This window comes from Oculina patagonica, chromosome 2 (genome assembly GCF_052425735.1).
Source record: "Oculina patagonica isolate OP01 chromosome 2, crgOcupat, whole genome shotgun sequence".
In the NCBI taxonomy this organism is placed as follows: Eukaryota; Metazoa; Cnidaria; class Anthozoa; order Scleractinia; family Oculinidae; genus Oculina; species Oculina patagonica.
Genome location: NC_135759.1, coordinates 38,453,448 through 38,471,988, shown reverse-complemented (window position 1 = coordinate 38,471,988; position 18,541 = coordinate 38,453,448). Strand labels below are relative to the sequence as shown.

The 18,541-nt window shown below is 39.6% G+C and overlaps 2 protein-coding genes across 2 annotated transcripts in view; one reads left to right on the top strand and one right to left on the bottom strand.

The window, feature by feature from the left end:
- The window catches only part of LOC144644632 (uncharacterized), a 117,329-nt gene extending 105,948 nt beyond the window's left edge, over positions 1-11,381 (top strand). Inside the window, exons 30-38 of the mRNA XM_078504161.1 lie at positions 431-558; positions 1,727-1,996; positions 4,390-4,506; positions 5,643-5,859; positions 6,314-6,441; positions 7,457-7,726; positions 9,306-9,522; positions 9,990-10,117; positions 11,064-11,381. Of these exons, the coding sequence (XP_078360287.1) occupies positions 431-558; positions 1,727-1,996; positions 4,390-4,506; positions 5,643-5,859; positions 6,314-6,441; positions 7,457-7,726; positions 9,306-9,522; positions 9,990-10,117; positions 11,064-11,314 (1,726 nt within the window). The 3' untranslated portion in view covers positions 11,315-11,381. The remainder of the gene's footprint in view (positions 1-430; positions 559-1,726; positions 1,997-4,389; positions 4,507-5,642; positions 5,860-6,313; positions 6,442-7,456; positions 7,727-9,305; positions 9,523-9,989; positions 10,118-11,063) is intronic.
- Positions 11,382-12,790: 1,409 nt separating this feature from the next.
- Positions 12,791-17,173, bottom strand: LOC144644682 (uncharacterized). Its single transcript, XM_078504217.1, has 5 exons — positions 16,915-17,173; positions 15,707-15,814; positions 14,873-14,980; positions 13,963-14,064; positions 12,791-13,407 (listed from the first exon to the last, which is right to left on the bottom strand). Exons 1-5 carry the CDS (start codon positions 17,009-17,011, stop codon positions 13,394-13,396), a joined length of 429 nt encoding a protein of 142 aa, XP_078360343.1. The 5' UTR covers positions 17,012-17,173; the 3' UTR covers positions 12,791-13,393.
- Positions 17,174-18,541: the final 1,368 nt, after the last annotated feature.

Below are 18,541 nucleotides of genomic sequence, written 5' to 3'. Positions count from 1 at the left end.
TTTGCCTTTAATATAACTTAGTCATACACCCTAGTCACACTAGAAAAAGTTTTCAAAGTCAATTTTACACAGCGTTTTATTTAACTCGTTTCACAGATAATTAAAATTGAAAATTACTTTAAAGCGAATCCGTGGTTGCCTCTATAACTGATCTGTGTGAAATCTGGGCTAATTTGGCTGATTAAATGACCCAAACAGTTAAACAAGTTGCTAATTTTTATAACATCAAAACACAATTCACCTCGCTGCTCAGTGCTGAAACAAAGATTCCAACCAAACCATGTTAGACTAACAAAGTGTTGCGCATTTTTCCATGACACCTTTTTTGATGATATGCAATTCATAACAGTGAAAGGTACAACTATCTAACAGCTGAAAACAGGAACAAATCTATATGATGCTGACAATAATGTTTAACTGCTCTCTTTAGACAAACGTCTGTATCTGCAAACGATGGAAAGTGGCACCACATCTGCGCAACGTGGGAAAATACAGCTGGATCATGGAAGTTGTTCAAAGATGGCAAGCTAGGGGCTTCTGGTACAGATTTTAAAACAGGTAGAATCAACTTGTCAATCACCCAGTATGGCTCCGAAACTCGTATAACGCAATGACTATAAGACATATTCTAGTTCCCAGAGTCCACGATCCTTCCTGTTTGCGCCAGGGAACAAAAGCTGTAGCCGACACCGGAAGTCCCCGATTCACCAACTCATTGTCAAATCTGACAAATCGGATTGCTAAAAATGCAGAACGAATTCTAAACGCCTGCTCACAAATCGGGTGAGGCCCATTGTTGCCCCAAAGGTAGACTTGTCCCAAGTCGCTCGTTTCGTTTCGATAGAGTTACTTGAGTAAGCTCGCTTTGAAATCGCGCGCGAGTGACCGCGCGGAATTTATTTGTTCGTGCGTCGAGGAATGTGTCACTTGCAGGAAATCGATTCTGGCTGATGTTTTTGTCGCGAGAAATGCATCATTTGGTGCGCATTGAGTTGGTTTCTTTTACCGTGTTGACGTCAGTTTCGTGCGCCGTGTGCAGTTGACGCGCGCCAATGCGTGTGTTAAAATTGAGATTTTCCTCTCTTTTTTGTGGGAAAAGATACTCATGGCTTTTAAAGCTCTCTCATTTCTATAAGATTGAAAAGGGATAGGCACAGAAGAACACATTTGTGTTGTTTGTTCAAAAACTGGTCTAACTGCCGATGTCGGAAGGAAACAAGTCTGCTAAAGAGATAAAAATGCAACCGTGTCTCGCGAGCAGAGCGCGCTAAATCGGCGAGCAGCGCGCGCTCAGTAAGTTCGCACGCAATAATATGATTGACATAATCTCGATGGCGCCACCGGTGAAAAAATCCACCGGCGACGCCACATTTCAGAATTGGCGCGCTGCAGGTGAGACAAGTCGCTCGTTCCGACACGATCCTCCGCCATTTTGTTTTTCATACCCACGCGCGCCCTCCGTTTCTGTATTCAGTGGTCTCCTAAGAATCAAACTAGCGACTTGGAGCAAGTCTACCCCAAAGGCATCGTTTATTTATTTCACGTGGTCGTAACGCCACATAGCTCTGTGGAAGAGAATGAGTGCGGCTTGAAAGTCGTGATCCACGGCGCAGACCATAAGGAATGCGGGCGCTGGGGACGAGAATATATGCAACATACCTAAAGTTGCAGTGTTATCCCGAAAAGTAGATAACGAGCGGTCCAATTTATCGTCTTTTTTCCACAGGTCACGTGATTTCTGGTGGTGGCGCCCTGGTACTAGCACAGGAGCAAGACTCTCTGGGAGGAAAATTTGGTGACACTCAAAATTTCATCGGTGAAATGACAGGTGTCAACATCTGGGATCATGTGATAACTGACCAAGAAATCATGCGCATGTCTCAGTCGTGCCAGACAGGGGTGGGGAACGTGTTCAAGTGGAGCGACTTTAAAGATCACGTGAAAGGCTCAGTGAAAATCATTGAAAATAACTGTCTTAGAGTGGAGGCGTATGGCGGTAAGCGAAAGTTCCTAGTTCTTCTATCGATAGACTATCTGAAAGTAAGCAAAAGTAGGTCTGTGTTATCCAAGGAAATGCACAGGGAGCCCATTCAAGCGATGTGACTGTTTGTTTAAAATGTAGAGAAATTTATGAGAATATCGAAATGCACTTATTGTGGTAAAAAATACTGCAATTGATGTCTACAACTATGCTCAAACTAATAGCAAAACCCTTCAAACCATTCAAATTCGCTATTTTGAGCCGCAGAGACGACGAAATAAGCACATGAGGTAGATTTACGTTTGTATTTGAGCTTCAATGCAGACATTACTCGCACTTTTTTTTACGACAATAAGTGCCTTTCGATATTCTTTTACATTTCTTTATATTTTAAACATACAAAAAGTCACACTGCTTGTATGGACCCCTTGTGTTTTCTTCTTGACAAGTCTCAGTTACAAATTTAATTTTATGTATCTCAAATGCCGCAAGTCGTCTTCCAAATCTCAGCCGGTGGTGGACTGATTGAGTCTTTTATCCAGTCAAGTAGTTTATGTCGGGCAAATGGTGGTTTTGGAATAAGTCTTGCTAACCGTTCATCGCGAACAAATTTGTAGATATGTTCGCCATCGTTCTTGAACAAAGAAACTCTGTTTCTTTCGTCTTAATTGACACCTTGTGAATTGTAGAGAGCACAATTAAACGTTAAATTTTCTTTTCGTCAAAGTCTGAAGATAAACTCTGCCTAAGTCTCGCTCTGCTTATGTAAAACTGTAAATCTGCAATAATTGTTGACTGCAATTATCGTTGCCAACTCGAGGTTTCGTCCGGAATATAGACTGTATATTTACTCTGTAAGTAATTTCTATTTATGATGTCTCCTCGGGCCAAAACACCTTCGGGACATTAAACTACTTATTAACCTAGCTTGCTCGGGACATACTGGGGAATATGTTCACTGGGCCTGAGGCGAATAACTGTGACGGTTTTAGTATAATTTTTAAAGGTTGAATATCAAAAAGGACGAAATATAGATCTGAAACATGGAAACAACAAACACAAGTTTAATACATCGAATGCGAATCAATTTGCAAATAAGTTAAGCAATAAAATGAAACAATAGAAACAATATGAACAAGACATTCATCTGGTAACCAATGACCTATTGTGATCTGGTAACCAATGACCTATTGTGATTTCCGTTTTGAAATGAGTAGCTCCGGCCCGAAGAGAAAAATTTCGGTCACTCAAACTTACACCGGTTTGTCATGCCCGCGTGATCTACGAAAAAACTGTGTTGACGATCTCTTAATTCCTTGACGCATTTCTTGGAGATCTTTTTGGTGCAAAGGCCTTGATTATCATTTTCCAACCTTCCCAGTGTTTTGAATATCCGAACTTGAAGCGATTTCTTTCGAATGAGCGAAATTTCATTCACCATCTCATCGCCATGTCTATTTGCCTGGATGACAAAGGTGGCGTGGCTTAGTAACCGAGCCTTAAAATTCTGTATTAATGGCCTAGCGCGGTGAATGCATAGTCACACGCCAAACTTCTCAACCATGAGAATTTCCCATTCTTGTATAAACCTTTGGTAATTAAACTAATACTTAACCCTGTTCAGACCGGGCTTTTTTGGATCTTTTCAGACCGGAGGGGGCGGATTTCCCCAACCCCCCCCCCCCCCCCACGTAACTTCTTGGACTTCAATTCCTTCCCAAGACGTCAGAAAACCACCCAAAATTACTGAAAAGTTCTCAAAATCAATAAAACGGTGCAAAAAATCCTGAAAAGGTGAAAATAACTGCATTAAAGTTATTTTTTCGTCAATAGGAACACAAAAATTACAAATTTGGGAAAAATGGTCTGTCAAAATAACGTTGCCATGGTAACGTCAAGTTTTCGACACAACGACCTATCCTATCAAATTTTTCCCAGATAAAGTTTTGATAAACTAGCAAAGTTTGGCAGCGTTTGGTTGAATCTTGAAAAAATTATTAGCGTTGAAAGTCCGGCACTTTCCAGTTTTAGTTTTTTTCTAAAATTACTTCTGGGAAAATAAGTTTGGGCAAGGCTTTACTGTACATGTATCAACTTCCAGTCACTGGGGCGCTTCCAGTTGATAATTAACTAATGCGTTGCCCGTCGAGGCAGCACAACTATGTATTTACTTTGCGTCCCTAAATTAGTATGGATTCTCCCAGGCTATAAGGTTTTGATACTTTAACAAAGTTTCTATATCTATCGTTCCATCCGTCCGTCCGTCCGTATCTCTGTCTGTTTGTCTGTCTGTCTGTCTGCCTGCCTATCTGTCTTTCTGTCTATCTGTCCTTCTATCTATCTAACATTTTCTTTAGAAACTAATAACTTAGCCTATGGAAGTTCAGATTCTAAACATTCTTCTCTAGCAATGGAGGCATGTGATTCGGACCCGTGCTTGAATGGAGGGCACTGCACCAACGAAGCAGAAGGAAAATACAGTTGCCAATGCCAGAGTGGTTGGTTTGGAGAAAGATGCGAAACTGGTGAGCTACAGTTGGCGTTATGGGTCTTTTAGATCTCAGGTTTTTGACGCTTTTTATTGTTATTATACCGTTGCATCCAGGTAAACAACATCTTGGGTCAATTTGTAATTTTTGAAGTCTGGCGACAGCACAAATTAAACGTCGATTTTTTTATACGTCAAAGTCTGGAGATAAACTCTGCCTTTCTCTGGCTCTGCTCATGTAAAACTGTAAATCTGTAATAACTGTTGCCATGAAGGGGTTTCGTCCGGTCAGACGGCATATTCATACTGTAAGTATTTCTATATAAACGTTCAGACTACAGTGATGCCTCCTCAAGTTTTGACCTTACGGTTGGGCCAAAACTCTACGACACTAAACTACTCATTAACCTACAATAAGTTACAAAAGTGTTCACACATTTTCGTTTTAGGCCTCACCTCATTGTTAATTGGTGCAATTTCATTCTTTCGCCCCTCTTTTAAACCCCCCACCCATAACCTTATCAATGTTGTAAATTGTTTTTGGAGGCCCTTTGCTACAATCATACAACATTTGGATGGGGGATAGGGTTCTTTTGGCGGAGTTTGATGATCATGAAAATTAAAAAGTAGCGGTAAATTTGGCATAGAAACTGCGAGGCGAAGTCAATGTGTCAACTACTTTTGACTAAGACTGTCTGAGGTCTGTTTGCGGTGATAAAACGGATATCCGTTACTTACTTTAGCTTATTTTATCTCCAACGGGATTATTTTTACAAAGCACACCAAATGTTTGGTTCAGGAGTATTTTTGATTATTTGAAGTTTTGTTTAAAAAGTAAGGACTGAATGGGTAAGATCCCTTCCATAAAATTTAGCGCGTTGACTCCTGGAGGTAGTACTTTCTTTTTTTTTCTCTTAGAGCGTTCATTGGGGCTTCTGCAAAGATACTACAGTAGTCAATGTTCGTTCCATTGTTTAAAAGCACCCAGCAAATTTTAAGTTTATAAGGTGCAATGCACGATTTTCAAGTGCGAAACTTAATTTCTGGGAGTTAAAGATTAATGTTTAACAAGATCTGCGGCATCATTTGGCATGAAAATACTCCTATTTGTCGCTGAAATTCTCCAAGATAAACAGAAAGAAATGATTTTTCGTGTAAAATTTCTTGTCCTAGGCTACGATCTGTTGTTCCCGAGAAAAGGTACCAGTGATTACGTCATCATAAATAATGCAATGCCAAGCCTAACAGCCTTGACAATTTGTCTGTGGATGAAAGTCACTGATACGGGAAATAAAGGAACACCACTAAGCTATGCTGTGCCTGGGTCAGACAACGAACTGGTCTTGTTTAACTACAATGGTTTTTCTTTTGAAGTGGCAAGCACTTCCAGGTATTAACATTTACAAGCTAACATTCCATTTGCCTTTAATATAACTTAGTCACCCTAGTCACACTAAAAAAAGTTTTCAAAGTCAATTTTACACAGCGTTTTATTTAACTCGTTTCACAGATAAATAAAATTGAAAATTTCTTTTAAGCGAATCCGTGGCTGCCTCTATAACTGATCTGTGGGAAATCTGGGCTAATTTGGCTGATTAAATGACCCAAACAGTTAAACAAGTTGTTATTTTTTATAGCATCAAAACACAATTCACCTCGCTGCTCAGTGATGCAATAAAGATTCTAACCAAACCATGTTAAACTAACAAAGTGTTACGCATTTTCCCATGACACCTTTTTTGACGATATGCAATTCATAACAGTGAAAGGTACAACTATGTAACAGCTGAAAACAGGAACAAATCTATATGACGCTGATAATAATTTTTAACTGCTCTCTTTAGACAAACGTCTGTATCTGCAAACGATGGAAAGTGGCACCACATCTGCGCAACGTGGGAAAATACAGCTGGATCATGGAAGTTGTTCAAAGATGGCAAGCTAGGGGCTTCTGGTACAGGTTTTAAAACAGGTAGAATCAACTTGTCCATTACCAAATATGGCTCCGAAACTCGTATAACGCAATGCCTATACCACATATTCTAGTTCCCAGAGTCCACGATGCTTCGTGTTTGTGCCAGGAAACAAAAGCTGTAGCCGACACCGGAAACAAAATTTGGTGGTCAAAACGTGCTGTGCGAGCTATTACCAACTCAGACTATCGAGAACATTCTGCCCCCTTATTTGCTAAACTGGGCATCTTAGATATCTTCCAAGTCAATGCATTGCAAATAGCAAAATTTATGTTTTATTATCATAACCAATTATTGCCCCCGATGTTTCACAATTTGTTTTCTACTAGTAGTCAAGTACACAGTTATGATACAAGAATAGCCAAGTGTTATCGACCACATCACTGTCGTACAAATCTAAAGCAGTTTACAATACTTTTCCAGGGTCCTAAAATTTGGAATTCTCTACCAGAATCGATCACTGGTTCGAGTAGCTTCTCTTCTTTTAAGAAAAAAATGATTAAATTTCTAATAAAATGAGTCTGAAATTGGCCTAGCTGCACATTCACAGCGAAATTACAAACTTATTACTAACCCGAGGTGGCCTCCCCCATAAGCCTTGTGGTTTCTTGGAGGTCTCCTCGCCCTATTTTTTTAATTTATTTGTATTTGTAATTCTAAAGTGGCAAATAAATAAAATGATGATGATGATGAGGATGAAGTCCCCGATTCACCAACTCATTTTCAAATTTGACAAAAAGTATTGCTATAAATGCAGAACGAGTTCTAAATGCATGCTTACAAATTGGGTGCGGCCCATTGTTGCCCCAAAGGCATTGTTTATTTATTTCACGTGGTCGTAACGAAACATAGCTCTGTGGAAGAGAATGAGTGCGGCTTGAAAGTCGTGATCCACAGCGCAGACCATACGGAATGCGGGCGCTGGGGACGAGGATGTAAGCAACATACCTAAAGTTGCAGTGTTATCCCGAAAAGTAGATAACGAGTGGTCCAATTTATCGTCTTTTTCCACAGGTCACGTGATCCCTGGCGGTGGCGCGCTGGTACTAGCACAGGAGCAAGACTCTCTGGGAGGAAAATTTGGTGACACTCAAAATTTCATCGGTGAAATGACAGGTGTCAACATCTGGGATCATGTGATAACTGACCAAGACATCATGCGCATGTCTCAGTCGTGCCAGACAGGGGTGGGGAACGTGTTCAACTGGAGCGACTTTAAAGATCACGTGAAAGGCTCAGTAAAAATCATTGAAAATAACTGTCATAGAGTGGAGGCGGATGGAGGTAAGCGAAAGTTCCTAGTTCTTCTATCGATAGACTATCTGAAAGTAAGCAAAAGTAGGTCTGTGTTATCTAAGGAAATGCACAGGGAGCCCATACAAGCGATGTGACTGTTTGTTTAAAATGTAGAGAAATTTATGAGAATATCGAAATGCACTTATTGTGGTAAAAAATACTTCGATTTTTGTCTACAACTATGCTCAAAATAATAGCAAAACCCTTCAAACCACTCAAATTCGCTATTTTGAGCCGCAGAGACGACAAAATAAGCACATGAGGTAGATTTACGGTTATTTTTGAGCTTCATTGCAGACATTACTCGCACTTTTTTAAAGACAATAAATGCCTTTCGATATTCTTTTACATATCTTTATATTTTAAACATACAAACAGTCACACCGCTTGTATGGACCCCTTGTGTTTTCGTCTTGACAAGTTTCAGTTACAAATTTAATTTTATGTATCTCAAATGCCGCAAGCCGTCTACCAAATCTCAGCCGGTGGTGGACTGTTTGAGTCTTTTATCCATTCAAGTCAACTGGTAAGCTACAGTTGGCTTTATGGGTATTTTAGATCGGACGTATCTGACGCTTTTTATTGTTATTATACCGTTGCATACAGGTAAACAACATCTTGGGTCAATTTGTAATTTTTGAAGTCTGGCGACAACACAACTTAAACGTCAACTTTTTTTTTACGCCGAAGTCTGGAGATAAACTCTGCCTATCTCTGACTCTGCTCATTTAAAACTGTAAATCTGCAATTACTGTTGCCATCAAGGGGTTTCGTCCGGTCAGACGGCATATTCATACTGTAAGTATTTCTATAGAAACGTTCGGACTACGGTGATGCCTCCTCAAGTTTTGGCCTTACGGTTGGGCCAAAACCCCACGGCATTAAACTACTCATTAACCTACAACAAGTTACAAAAGTGTCGACACGCTTTCGTTTTAGGCCTTAACTCATTGTTATTTGCTGCAATTTCATTCTTTCGTCCCTCTTTTTTAACAATACCCCCCCCCCCCCCCCCAATAACCCTATCAATGTTGCAAATTTTTTTTGGACGCCCTTTCATACAACATTTGGATGGGGGAGAGGGGTTTTCTGGCAGAGTGTACTTAATAACTAGCGGTAAATTTGGCATAGCAACTGCGAGACAAAGCCAAAGTGTCAGCTACTTTTACAAGGCACACCAAATGTTTGGTTCAGGAGTATTTTTGATTATTTGAAGTTTTGTTGAGAAAATAAGGACTGAATGGGTGAGATCCCTTCCATAAAATTTAGCGCGTTAACTCCCGGGGGTAGTACTTTCCTTCTTTTTCTCTTAGAGCGTTCATTGGGGCTTCTGCAAAAACACTAAAGTGGTCAATGTTCGTTCCATTGTTTAAAAGCATCCAGCAAATTTTAAGACTATAAGGTACAATGCACGATTTTCAAGTGCGAAACTTAATTTCTGGGAGTTAAAGATTAATGTTTAACAAGATCTGTGGCATTATTTGGCAGGAAAATACTCCCATTTGTCGCTGAAATTCTCCAAGATAAACAGAAAGAAATGATTTTTTGTGTAAAATTTCTTTCCTAGGCTACGATCTGTTGTTCCCGAAAAAAGGTACCAGTGATTACGTCATCATAAATAATGCCATGCCAAGCCTAACAGCCTTGACGATTTGTCTGTGGATGAAAGTCACTGATACGGGAAATAAAGGAACACCACTAAGCTATGCTGTGCCTGGGTCATACAACGAACTGATCTTGTTTAACTACAATGCTTTTTCTTTTGAGGTGGCAGGCTCTTCCAGGTATTAACATTTGCAAGCTTACATTCCATTTGCCTTTAATATAAATTAGTCATACACCCTAGTCACACTAGAAAAAGTTTTCAAAGTCAATTTTACACAGCGTTTTACATGTTTTATTTAACTCGTTTCACAGATAATTAAAATTGAAAATTACTTTCCAAGCGAATCCGTAATTGCCTCTATAACTGATCTGTGAGAAATCTGGGCTAATTTGGCTAATCAAATGACCCAAACAGTTAAACAAGTTGCTCATTTTTATAACATCTAAACACAATTCACCTCGCTGCTCAGTGCTGAAACAAAGATTCTAACCAAACCATGTTACACTATCAAAGTGTTACGCATTTTCCCATGACAGCTTTTTGATGATATGCAATTCATAACGGTGAAAGGTACAACTATCTAACAGCTGAAAACAGGAACAAATCTATATGATGCTGACACTAACTTTCTACTCCTCTCTTTAGACAAACTTCTGTATCTGCAAACGATGGAAAGTGGCACCACATCTGCGCAACGTGGGATAATACCGCTGGATCATGGAAGTTGTTCAAAGATGGCAAGCTAGGGGATTCTGGTACAGATTTTAAAACAGGTAGAGTCAACTTGTCCATCACCAAATATGGCTCCGAAACCTCATATAACACAATGACTGTGAGACACATTCTAGTCCCCAGAGTCCATGATCCTTCTTATTTGCGCCAGGGAACAAAAGCTGTAGCCGGCTCCAACAACGGAAGTCCGCGATTCACCGATTCATTGTCAAATCTGACAAATCTGATTGCTAAAAATGCAGAACGAGTTCTAAACGCATGCTCACAAATCGGGTGCGGCCCGTTCTTGCCCCAAAGGCATCGTTTACTTTAAGGTTACTATTATTAGCGACTACTAATTTTAGCGATTTTTTATGAGCAAGATTTAGCGACTATTAAATTTAGCGATTTTCCGAAAAAAAATTAATATATAGCTAAGATTGAAATAAATGTTCAGTAATAGAACGAGGTCACTTAAAATTCAACAGACATTACCATTGTCAGAAAGAACAAAGTGAATTGCAAATGTTAGAAAGTCGTCCTCGTCAGAGAAATCAGACATATTTTCCACGATGCTGGCGATCCCAGCTCTCTCCCAACCCTTCATAATTGTTGCCCTACCTTCTGACGTTGTCATATAGTTGAAAAGGGCCACTGTATTTAATTTTGTGTTCCTCTGGCGGGCGGGGGTATTAAATTAACGCGTATTAAATTTGACCGAGACAAATTTTAGCGAGTACTAAATTTAGCGATTTTGGCCCAACTCGCTAAAATCGCTAAAATTAGTAGCCGCAAACAATAGTAACGTAAAGGTATTTATTTCACGTGGCCGTAACACCACATAGCTCTGTGGAAGAGAATGAGTGCGGCTTGGAAGTCGTGATCCACGGCGCAGACCATAAAGAATGCGGGCGCTGGGGACGAGAATGTATGCAACATACCTAAAGTTGCAGAGTTATCCCGAAAAGTAGATAAAGAGCGGTCCAATTTATCGGCTTTTTTCCACAGGCCACGTGATCCCTGGCGGTGGCGCGCTGGTACTAGCACAGGAGCAAGACTCTCTGGGAGGAAAATTTGGTGACACTCAAAATTTCATCGGTGAAATGACAGGTGTCAACATCTGGGATCATGTGATAACTGACCAAGAAATCATGCGCATGTCTCAGTCGTGCCAGACAGGGGTGGGGAACGTGTTCAAGTGGAGCGACTTTAAAGATCACGTGAAAGGCTCAGTGAAAATCATTGAATCGTCATGTTAGAGTCATGAAGATGTCAGCTTCGGCACTTAATACCATACACGTATGCTAATGTGACATGTAAGCATTGTAGACCTTTTATCATTAAAGGGAAACATAAAATCAAATCTCTTGCTCATTTTTACTCCGCCCAGAGGTCCAGACCCTTACATTTTCATATAATATTTTTAACAGAAAGGTACTCCTTCCATCAACCATCGATGGAAAACGGGTTCCTGCGGGTCTGTGTTGAAAGGCCCTTTTAAATACATTCACGACAGTTTTCCATACCTTTTGAACTTGAAAAATAAATACCTGCTCTTTTATAGGCCTGAAAAGTTACCTCGTTGAGGTAGTACTCAGCCCCACCCCAACCCCCCCCCCCCCCCCCCCCCCCAGCCCACGGCCGTTTTCAAAATTTCTCCCGGATCTCGGAAAATGCTTCAACTGCAAGCGCTGTTTCCAGCATAACTCGTTAATTCCCCCTTCCCAAAGGCTTTCTTGTTAAACTACTCGAAAAGGTATATGTATATACAAATATTTCTTAAGAGGCTTTTGAAAGGTTAAAAACTGCAGGCCATTACACAAAGTTCCACAACGGGAAATTTACTATACTAGGTGTCTAGAAATTCTAGAAGGGTCAATCAAGAAAGCGAAGATATCGCCAAAAAAGGCGACGCTGATGAGTATGATAACCCGAATATCGAACTGCGATATCTTTCTCTTGATGATACACAAATGCGTTGGTTACCGTGACAGCGAATTCGAATGGAGTATCTATGGCGATATTAATTATACTGCTGATGAAGGACGTCTAAACTAAACTCTAAACAAATAATTATTCACTAAAACCACCCAAGCGAGCTGAATCAACGATGGAGTATCGGGGCCTTGCGCCTCTCTAAGAAGGAGATCGAGGGCTACCAATGCTTTCTTAGTATCCACATTGGGATAATGGACGGACCATTAGAAAAGTGATGGGTAGGAAGATGAGGGAGTTTCGGCTTGCACGAATTTCTTTTTTTACGCCCATTGCTTGTGCAGGAAATTTTTTTCATAAGTACCAAAAGGTTCATAAATCGTATGAAATAAAAGGGAAATAATTGTACCAGCTGAAGTACATCAGACTGGGATAAGTTGGAACCAACTGGAAAAAGTGGCCAAGGACAGGGGAAGATGGAGATCTCTGGTGGACGAACTATGTTCCACAGGAACTTAAGGGTTTAAGTCAGTAAGTCATTGTCTTTGTCCCAAGGCAAAATTCCCGAGGAGTTTTCGCATTGAAGCATTTACCATTAAAAAATACATTTCATCCACCGGACACTATCGTGATGTGCCTAAACAGGGCGCGCATGGAATGATTAGGTTTGTTTTCTCTTGAGGGGTGGGGCGGAGTTTGTATTGTACCATTGACTTTTTAATAAAGTCCCTCATTCATTCATTCATTCATTCATTCAACTATTGATTGCGATTTTAGTATCCGTAACGTAGAACTAAAACTTGTACTACAACTTTTATTGCCTTTGCATGGAACAGCAAACAAAGAGACGTGAGAAATGCAAAGTCTTCTGGCATGAAATGTGAAATAGCTGTTTTCTCAAGAACTGATTTCCTTCAGTGTAGCTTCAGCTATGGTAGCGCATTGCTTTCGAACAATCTACCCGCGAAACTAAAGTCAGCTAAAAATATAATTCTTTGAGTCTCTTTAAAAAAGACATTAATGAATGGTTTCCAGACATCAAAACAGCAAATATGTAGACCAGCTTAACGATTTTTTTTTCATGTAATTAACTGATTTTACCGAGTGTAAATAAAGTTTTGTTATTTTGTTGTTGCTGTTGTTGTTGTTGTTGTCATTTTAAGGTGCTTGCTACCTAGAAATCAATTTTAAAACATCAGAAAAATTACGAGGAGATCTGTTGAGACCATAGAGTTGCGCATCTTATTTCAAGAAAAAATTACAACAGGCGGATGAGTCTAACTGCTTCAAAAATCCGTTCTTGTGAAAATAATAAGCACTTTTCCTATAGAATGCTCTAAACGATAGCCTATTCTGGCCAGAGTGCTATTCTGGTTACTATGATTCTAGCTGCTCTGAAGATCTTACTCCAGGGGACCTGAAAGAAAATACAGAAAATTGGCCATTAATATTTAACAAATAACTGACACAGTCTTAATCGTGTTTTGTACAGTTATAAAGGGCACAAGGAAAAATGTAAAGCGAAATTTGTTCCACTTTACTTAAACTTAGCAATGTCAGGCGGTCAAATGTGACATTCTCTGTCAAATTACTGTTAAACTGGGGTCGTACATCCTTCGAAACGGAATTCGAAAAGTGACTTTTATTACAAAAAGGTCCTTGGTGACTATTTTGTAATCTAAAGTCAACTCTCGGTTAACCCACCAATCATTAAACATGCTAATTATTGCAGCAATGTACCAGCATTACTGACTCATTTCTATTCAGTAACATCTGAGTTAGAAGCCGAGGCTGACTTCATTCGTCTTTTTAAATAGCAGAAGTTGTGCTGTCAACTGACCATTTTCGCAGGAGCCCTGGGCTCTGGGTTCTGGGCATCCACTCCCCCCGTTTGTTAACAACCAATAAATGTATATATTTAATATTAATTTACTGAGTTATTGTATTTTTGAATGAAATTTAAAATTCTTACACTCTTCATCGCATTGCGCCGGAAGTTTGCAATGTTTCCCTCGGCACCAGTCCACATCTTCACAATAACAGCCGAATGGCATAGATACACAGTACTGGCATTCTGTGAAACAAAACACAGAATTTTGTTTGGATTTGAGTGAAATACATCACCCATACATCTCAAAGCAAATCCCTCTTAATTTTTTCAGTGATGTTTAGTTCAAGGGTTTGAGTGAATAGTTGTCTAAAATCAGTCAATATTTATCTGAAGGAAGGTCATCGGCATTTAGCAGGTTAAACTACGGTAATATATTTGACGAACCCCCATTTTCAAAAACGAAACCGCAAGAGAGGAAAAGAAAAAAAAACATTTCTATTCGTTTTTCGTGGTGCAACGTTTACCAATAACGTGAAACAGAGTATACATTCATAAACTACTCCAAAACACAACTGAATTGCCAGCCAACAATGGTTTCGCAAGACCAAGTTGCATTCACTTTCATCAAAAACTCTAAAACTGATCGTGAGCTTAAAATATAAGTTTGGAAATAGAAATCTGCTTATCAAAACAATAGTTGATCATACTTTTCTCCAGTGCAGACGTTTATGATCGAGCGAGAGTAGCGTTGACTGGGAGACTGTCCCGGGGGGGACTCCTATATAAAAGGGACGGGGATGCTCGTCTGAAATTCTGAAAAGAGACCAATTTGGGCGCCGCTCAAGCCTTTAAGGACCCCTAAAAGATACTTAAATACTGAAAAAATAATTTGTATATTTCTTCGTGTGCAACCATAAACGAGATTTTAACAGCTAAAAGATATTGGTATTTTTCCCGGGCACACCCCACTCCAAAACTATCTAGCATGGTTAGTTTTCAAAATCATTGGATTTTTTTTGTTTTGAGATTTATGAGGAGTCCATTCTCTAACCTTCCTCTGACTCGTTGCCAAGAGTGGTAGCAGTGGCTGGGACTATTTCAGGCTCTTGTATCATGGAAGGCATCTCTTCTTCAGTCTGGGTTTCTGATTGGTCATCACCTGAGAGTACAACACGTTGTTACTAATTTAAATCATAAAAATCTGCGTTGAGCCAAGTGGCCCATACCGCCGGAGCTCATCCCGGTCTCAGTAGCATTAAGCCGGACTTGGAATATTTCTACTACCCCTGGATGCATAGGGTGCTAGGCCATCACAGGGTTACCTCCTAGCATAAAATGGCCGGTTCCTGGGTGGAAAGAGGCACTATGAGAGTAAAGTGTCTTGCCCAAGAACACAACACAATGTCCCCGGCCAGTGCTCGAACCCGGACCGCTCGATCCGGAGTCCTGCGCGCTAACCGCGTCACCAAATTTAAATCATAGTAGTCACTAGATTGATTCCTAAAAAAGTGAGTTAGCCTTTGAATTGTCACTGGAAGTTAAAAACCTTAGTAAGGAGGAAAACACATGAAGCAAAGCATAACTGTTTGACCTAAGTAGAGGTTGAATTAACAATCTCCTCCGTGGAGATTTATATCGCCTCATTTTTGACGGCAAGTACTATTTTATAGGGCCAAACTTTCACCTAACAATACTGACTTAATTCAAATTAACATGAGAGAGTTAGATACTGCTACATTTATTTTTGACCAGTTCTTAAAATAAACCTACAATACTGAGGTATTAAAAATAAAATAACGACGAAAGTTAATTTTCCAAATAACAGTACTGAGTCTGCGTTTCACTGCAATTCGGTTAACTGAATGGAGAGATAATTAAGTCTTACATTGTACGTCGGCACATTTGTCAGGGACATAGCAAGATCGACGTTTGCAAAATGCAACGTCCTCACAAATGCAGTCTTCTAGCATAAAATCGGTGCAAAAGTCGCAATCTGTTGATGTGAAAAGCTTAGTGTTAAATCAAGGACATTACTGGCTGGCAAAGTTTACTCTAATGGCCAATAAATTCGAGCGTCTAACATCACTGACCAAACGCTAACAATAACTGATTTCTCCTTATATTTTCGATACATTATCACAGAAAATGTACTGAAGCAGGACAGATGTAGGAAGGGTGATAGCTCTGAAAAAAGCCCCCAAAAGGGGGAAGCCGCGACCGATGTAAACAAGGCATAAAACGTTCAGATTGACCCCCTTCACCCATGCCCCCAACCCCCCAACCCCCCTTCCCACCCATTTATTGAATTGAGACAGAAGCATAAGGTGATATGCTTCTGATTGCGAGAATGGTTACCTTAATTTAGAGAGTGATAGCACTTGTACTGGGTTTAATGTATTACAGCAAAAGCATAGGATTATAGTTATTACAGAGCATTATCAGTACAATGTGTATGTGGCAAATTACCTTGCAGTTCCCAATGAAATTTTGCCGGGTGTTCCGCCCGGTTCCGGCAAAATCCTATCTACTTTTATCACACCAAAATATGATTTTATATCATAAAGGAAAAATCTATACCCTTTTTCTAACCGAAGCAGTTAATCAACCTTTGAAGCGCCACATAACACTAGTGTGGCTTACTTAGGGTAGAACTCCCACCCCTCCACGGGAGGGAAATTGGCCTATCTAACGGCTCGCGCCATCGTATGGATGAGCAAGCGACAAAAGCTAATTTATTTGTTATTGCTGTTTAAACAATTGCTCCTATAAAACAAACTTTCAGCATTTTATCACAAATCACTGAGCGACTTCAAAAACAGCACGAAAAATTGAGAATTGAAATAAGGAGAAATTGGATTAGTTTTGGATCGACTGCATGAGAAGAACAGTGGAAAAAAACATTGGTTGGAAAAATGGCGCGCAAAAGGAAAACAGCGTTTGGCAAATACAGCAAGTGCCTTCGGGCTGTTTGTCTTCAGACATTCAACTAAACTCCTTAGACAACTGAACCTACTTGAAGTTTACTAAGTTCTAATGTGAACCACCTTAATTTATAACTTGATTCAAAATACGAGAATACAGTTTAATTCTTACCTTGGCTACTGAGTTGAAAAGGAAACTTTGCTGCTTTGCAAACAGCAACCGATAGAATCAACACAATCATAAAAACAACTGTAGATATTGCTCTCATTTTGACGAGGACGTGAGATTTTTTATCACTCTGAAATAGCTCTTTCCTCTGACTCAAAAAACCTGGAGTTTCAACCGTCTCGTGGGGTCTGTTGTAAGCAATTGAATCGCACACAAAAATTTTGCGCCTTAATATCTCAATAACTGTTTTAGTAATATAAATTTGTGCTCTGTTCTAAACCAACTGACTGCGACGGAATCAATGTAATTTGCATAGTCCGCGCGTTTTGGTCTTTTCCTAACGGATCTGTTGACTCCCTGTCGCCAAATAAAAACTTCCCTTTGTTATAAACTAATAGAAAAAAAGTAGTTGTACACACACACTATTTGTCTTCAATGTACACATTATTATCGCATCCTATATGAGAAAAATGTTTGCGCGCGATTTATAAACCAGTATAATTATTTTCATGGTTGATCAGTTTTAGACTATTAGCATGCTAAGCTTCATTAGCCCAGGGCGGAGAGAGGGGCGGAGCGGAAGGGGGGGGGGGGCATTCGGGTGGAGGTGTTCGGCCCGCTTTTTATTAAAACCGATATCTTATTTCAGACCAAAATATGCCATTTTCTCTACCTATTTTAAACGCGACCACTAAATCGATTCTTGATGTTGTGCAACTTAAGGTTTATTTGAGAACACATTTACATGAGAGCCAATACTTTTATGTGAAATTTGATCTACATATATTGGTCTAAAAAACGGTGTCTCAGATTTTTCTTTTCTTGCTCCATTAAATTTTTATGAATTTTTAAACTTTAAAATGGCGTTTTTAGGGCTTCTTTAAGATTAAAAATCCATAAAAAATTAATGGAGCAAGAAAAGAAAAATCTGAGACATCGTTTTTTAGACTAATATATGTAGATCAAATTCCACATAAAAGTCTTGACTCTCGCGTAAATGTGTTCTCAAATAAACCTAAAGTTGCGCAACATCATAATTGCAAACAAAATGCTGACGTTGCGTATTATGGTCTATATGATGCAAACAAAATCCGCAATTAGAATCTTTATTCAATAAGCTTTCAGAAAAAGTTACCATTGATGGTTTGCACACAGTTTGACTTGGAACGAAAAGGCCAATTTTCCTTGCGTGATACCTTAATTTGCACTGTACTGTGTACTAAAGGGCTTAAAAATCAGTAAACTATCAATTATTTACATGGCAAATTCAATATTCAATCGACCCCGATAACTCGAAACCCCGCTAACTCGAACTGTTTTTCGTTTCCGTTCAGAGTTCGAGTTACCGGGGTTCTACTGTATTTTTCAAACTAAAACAAAGCTTTTTTTCTTACCAAAGGAACTTAATTTTGAAAAATGAGCATAATTTAAGCATTTTTGGACAAAAAAAAAAACAGCATTGCTAGGAGCATAAAATTAAATGTCAGTTTTACTACATAATCGGAAAGGGCTTAGTCATGTGACCACGAAGTTAACAATGAGAGCGCGCGCTGTCGAGGAAAAAATTCCAGCTACCTTACATAGCGCTTATTGTTTTCATGTTTGCAGCAAGAGCAGCAGAGTGGCGCAT

Coding starts and splice junctions, on each gene's coding strand:
- LOC144644682 (XM_078504217.1), bottom strand. CDS start 17,011: ATGAGAGCAATATCTACAGTTGTTTTTATGATTGTGTTGATTCTATCG. Junction 15,815..16,914: donor TTTTCAACTCAGTAGCCAAG/GTAAGAATTAAA, acceptor TCACATCAACAG/ATTGCGACTTTTGCACCGAT. Junction 14,981..15,706: donor CAAATGTGCCGACGTACAAT/GTAAGACTTAAT, acceptor TTGTACTCTCAG/GTGATGACCAATCAGAAACC.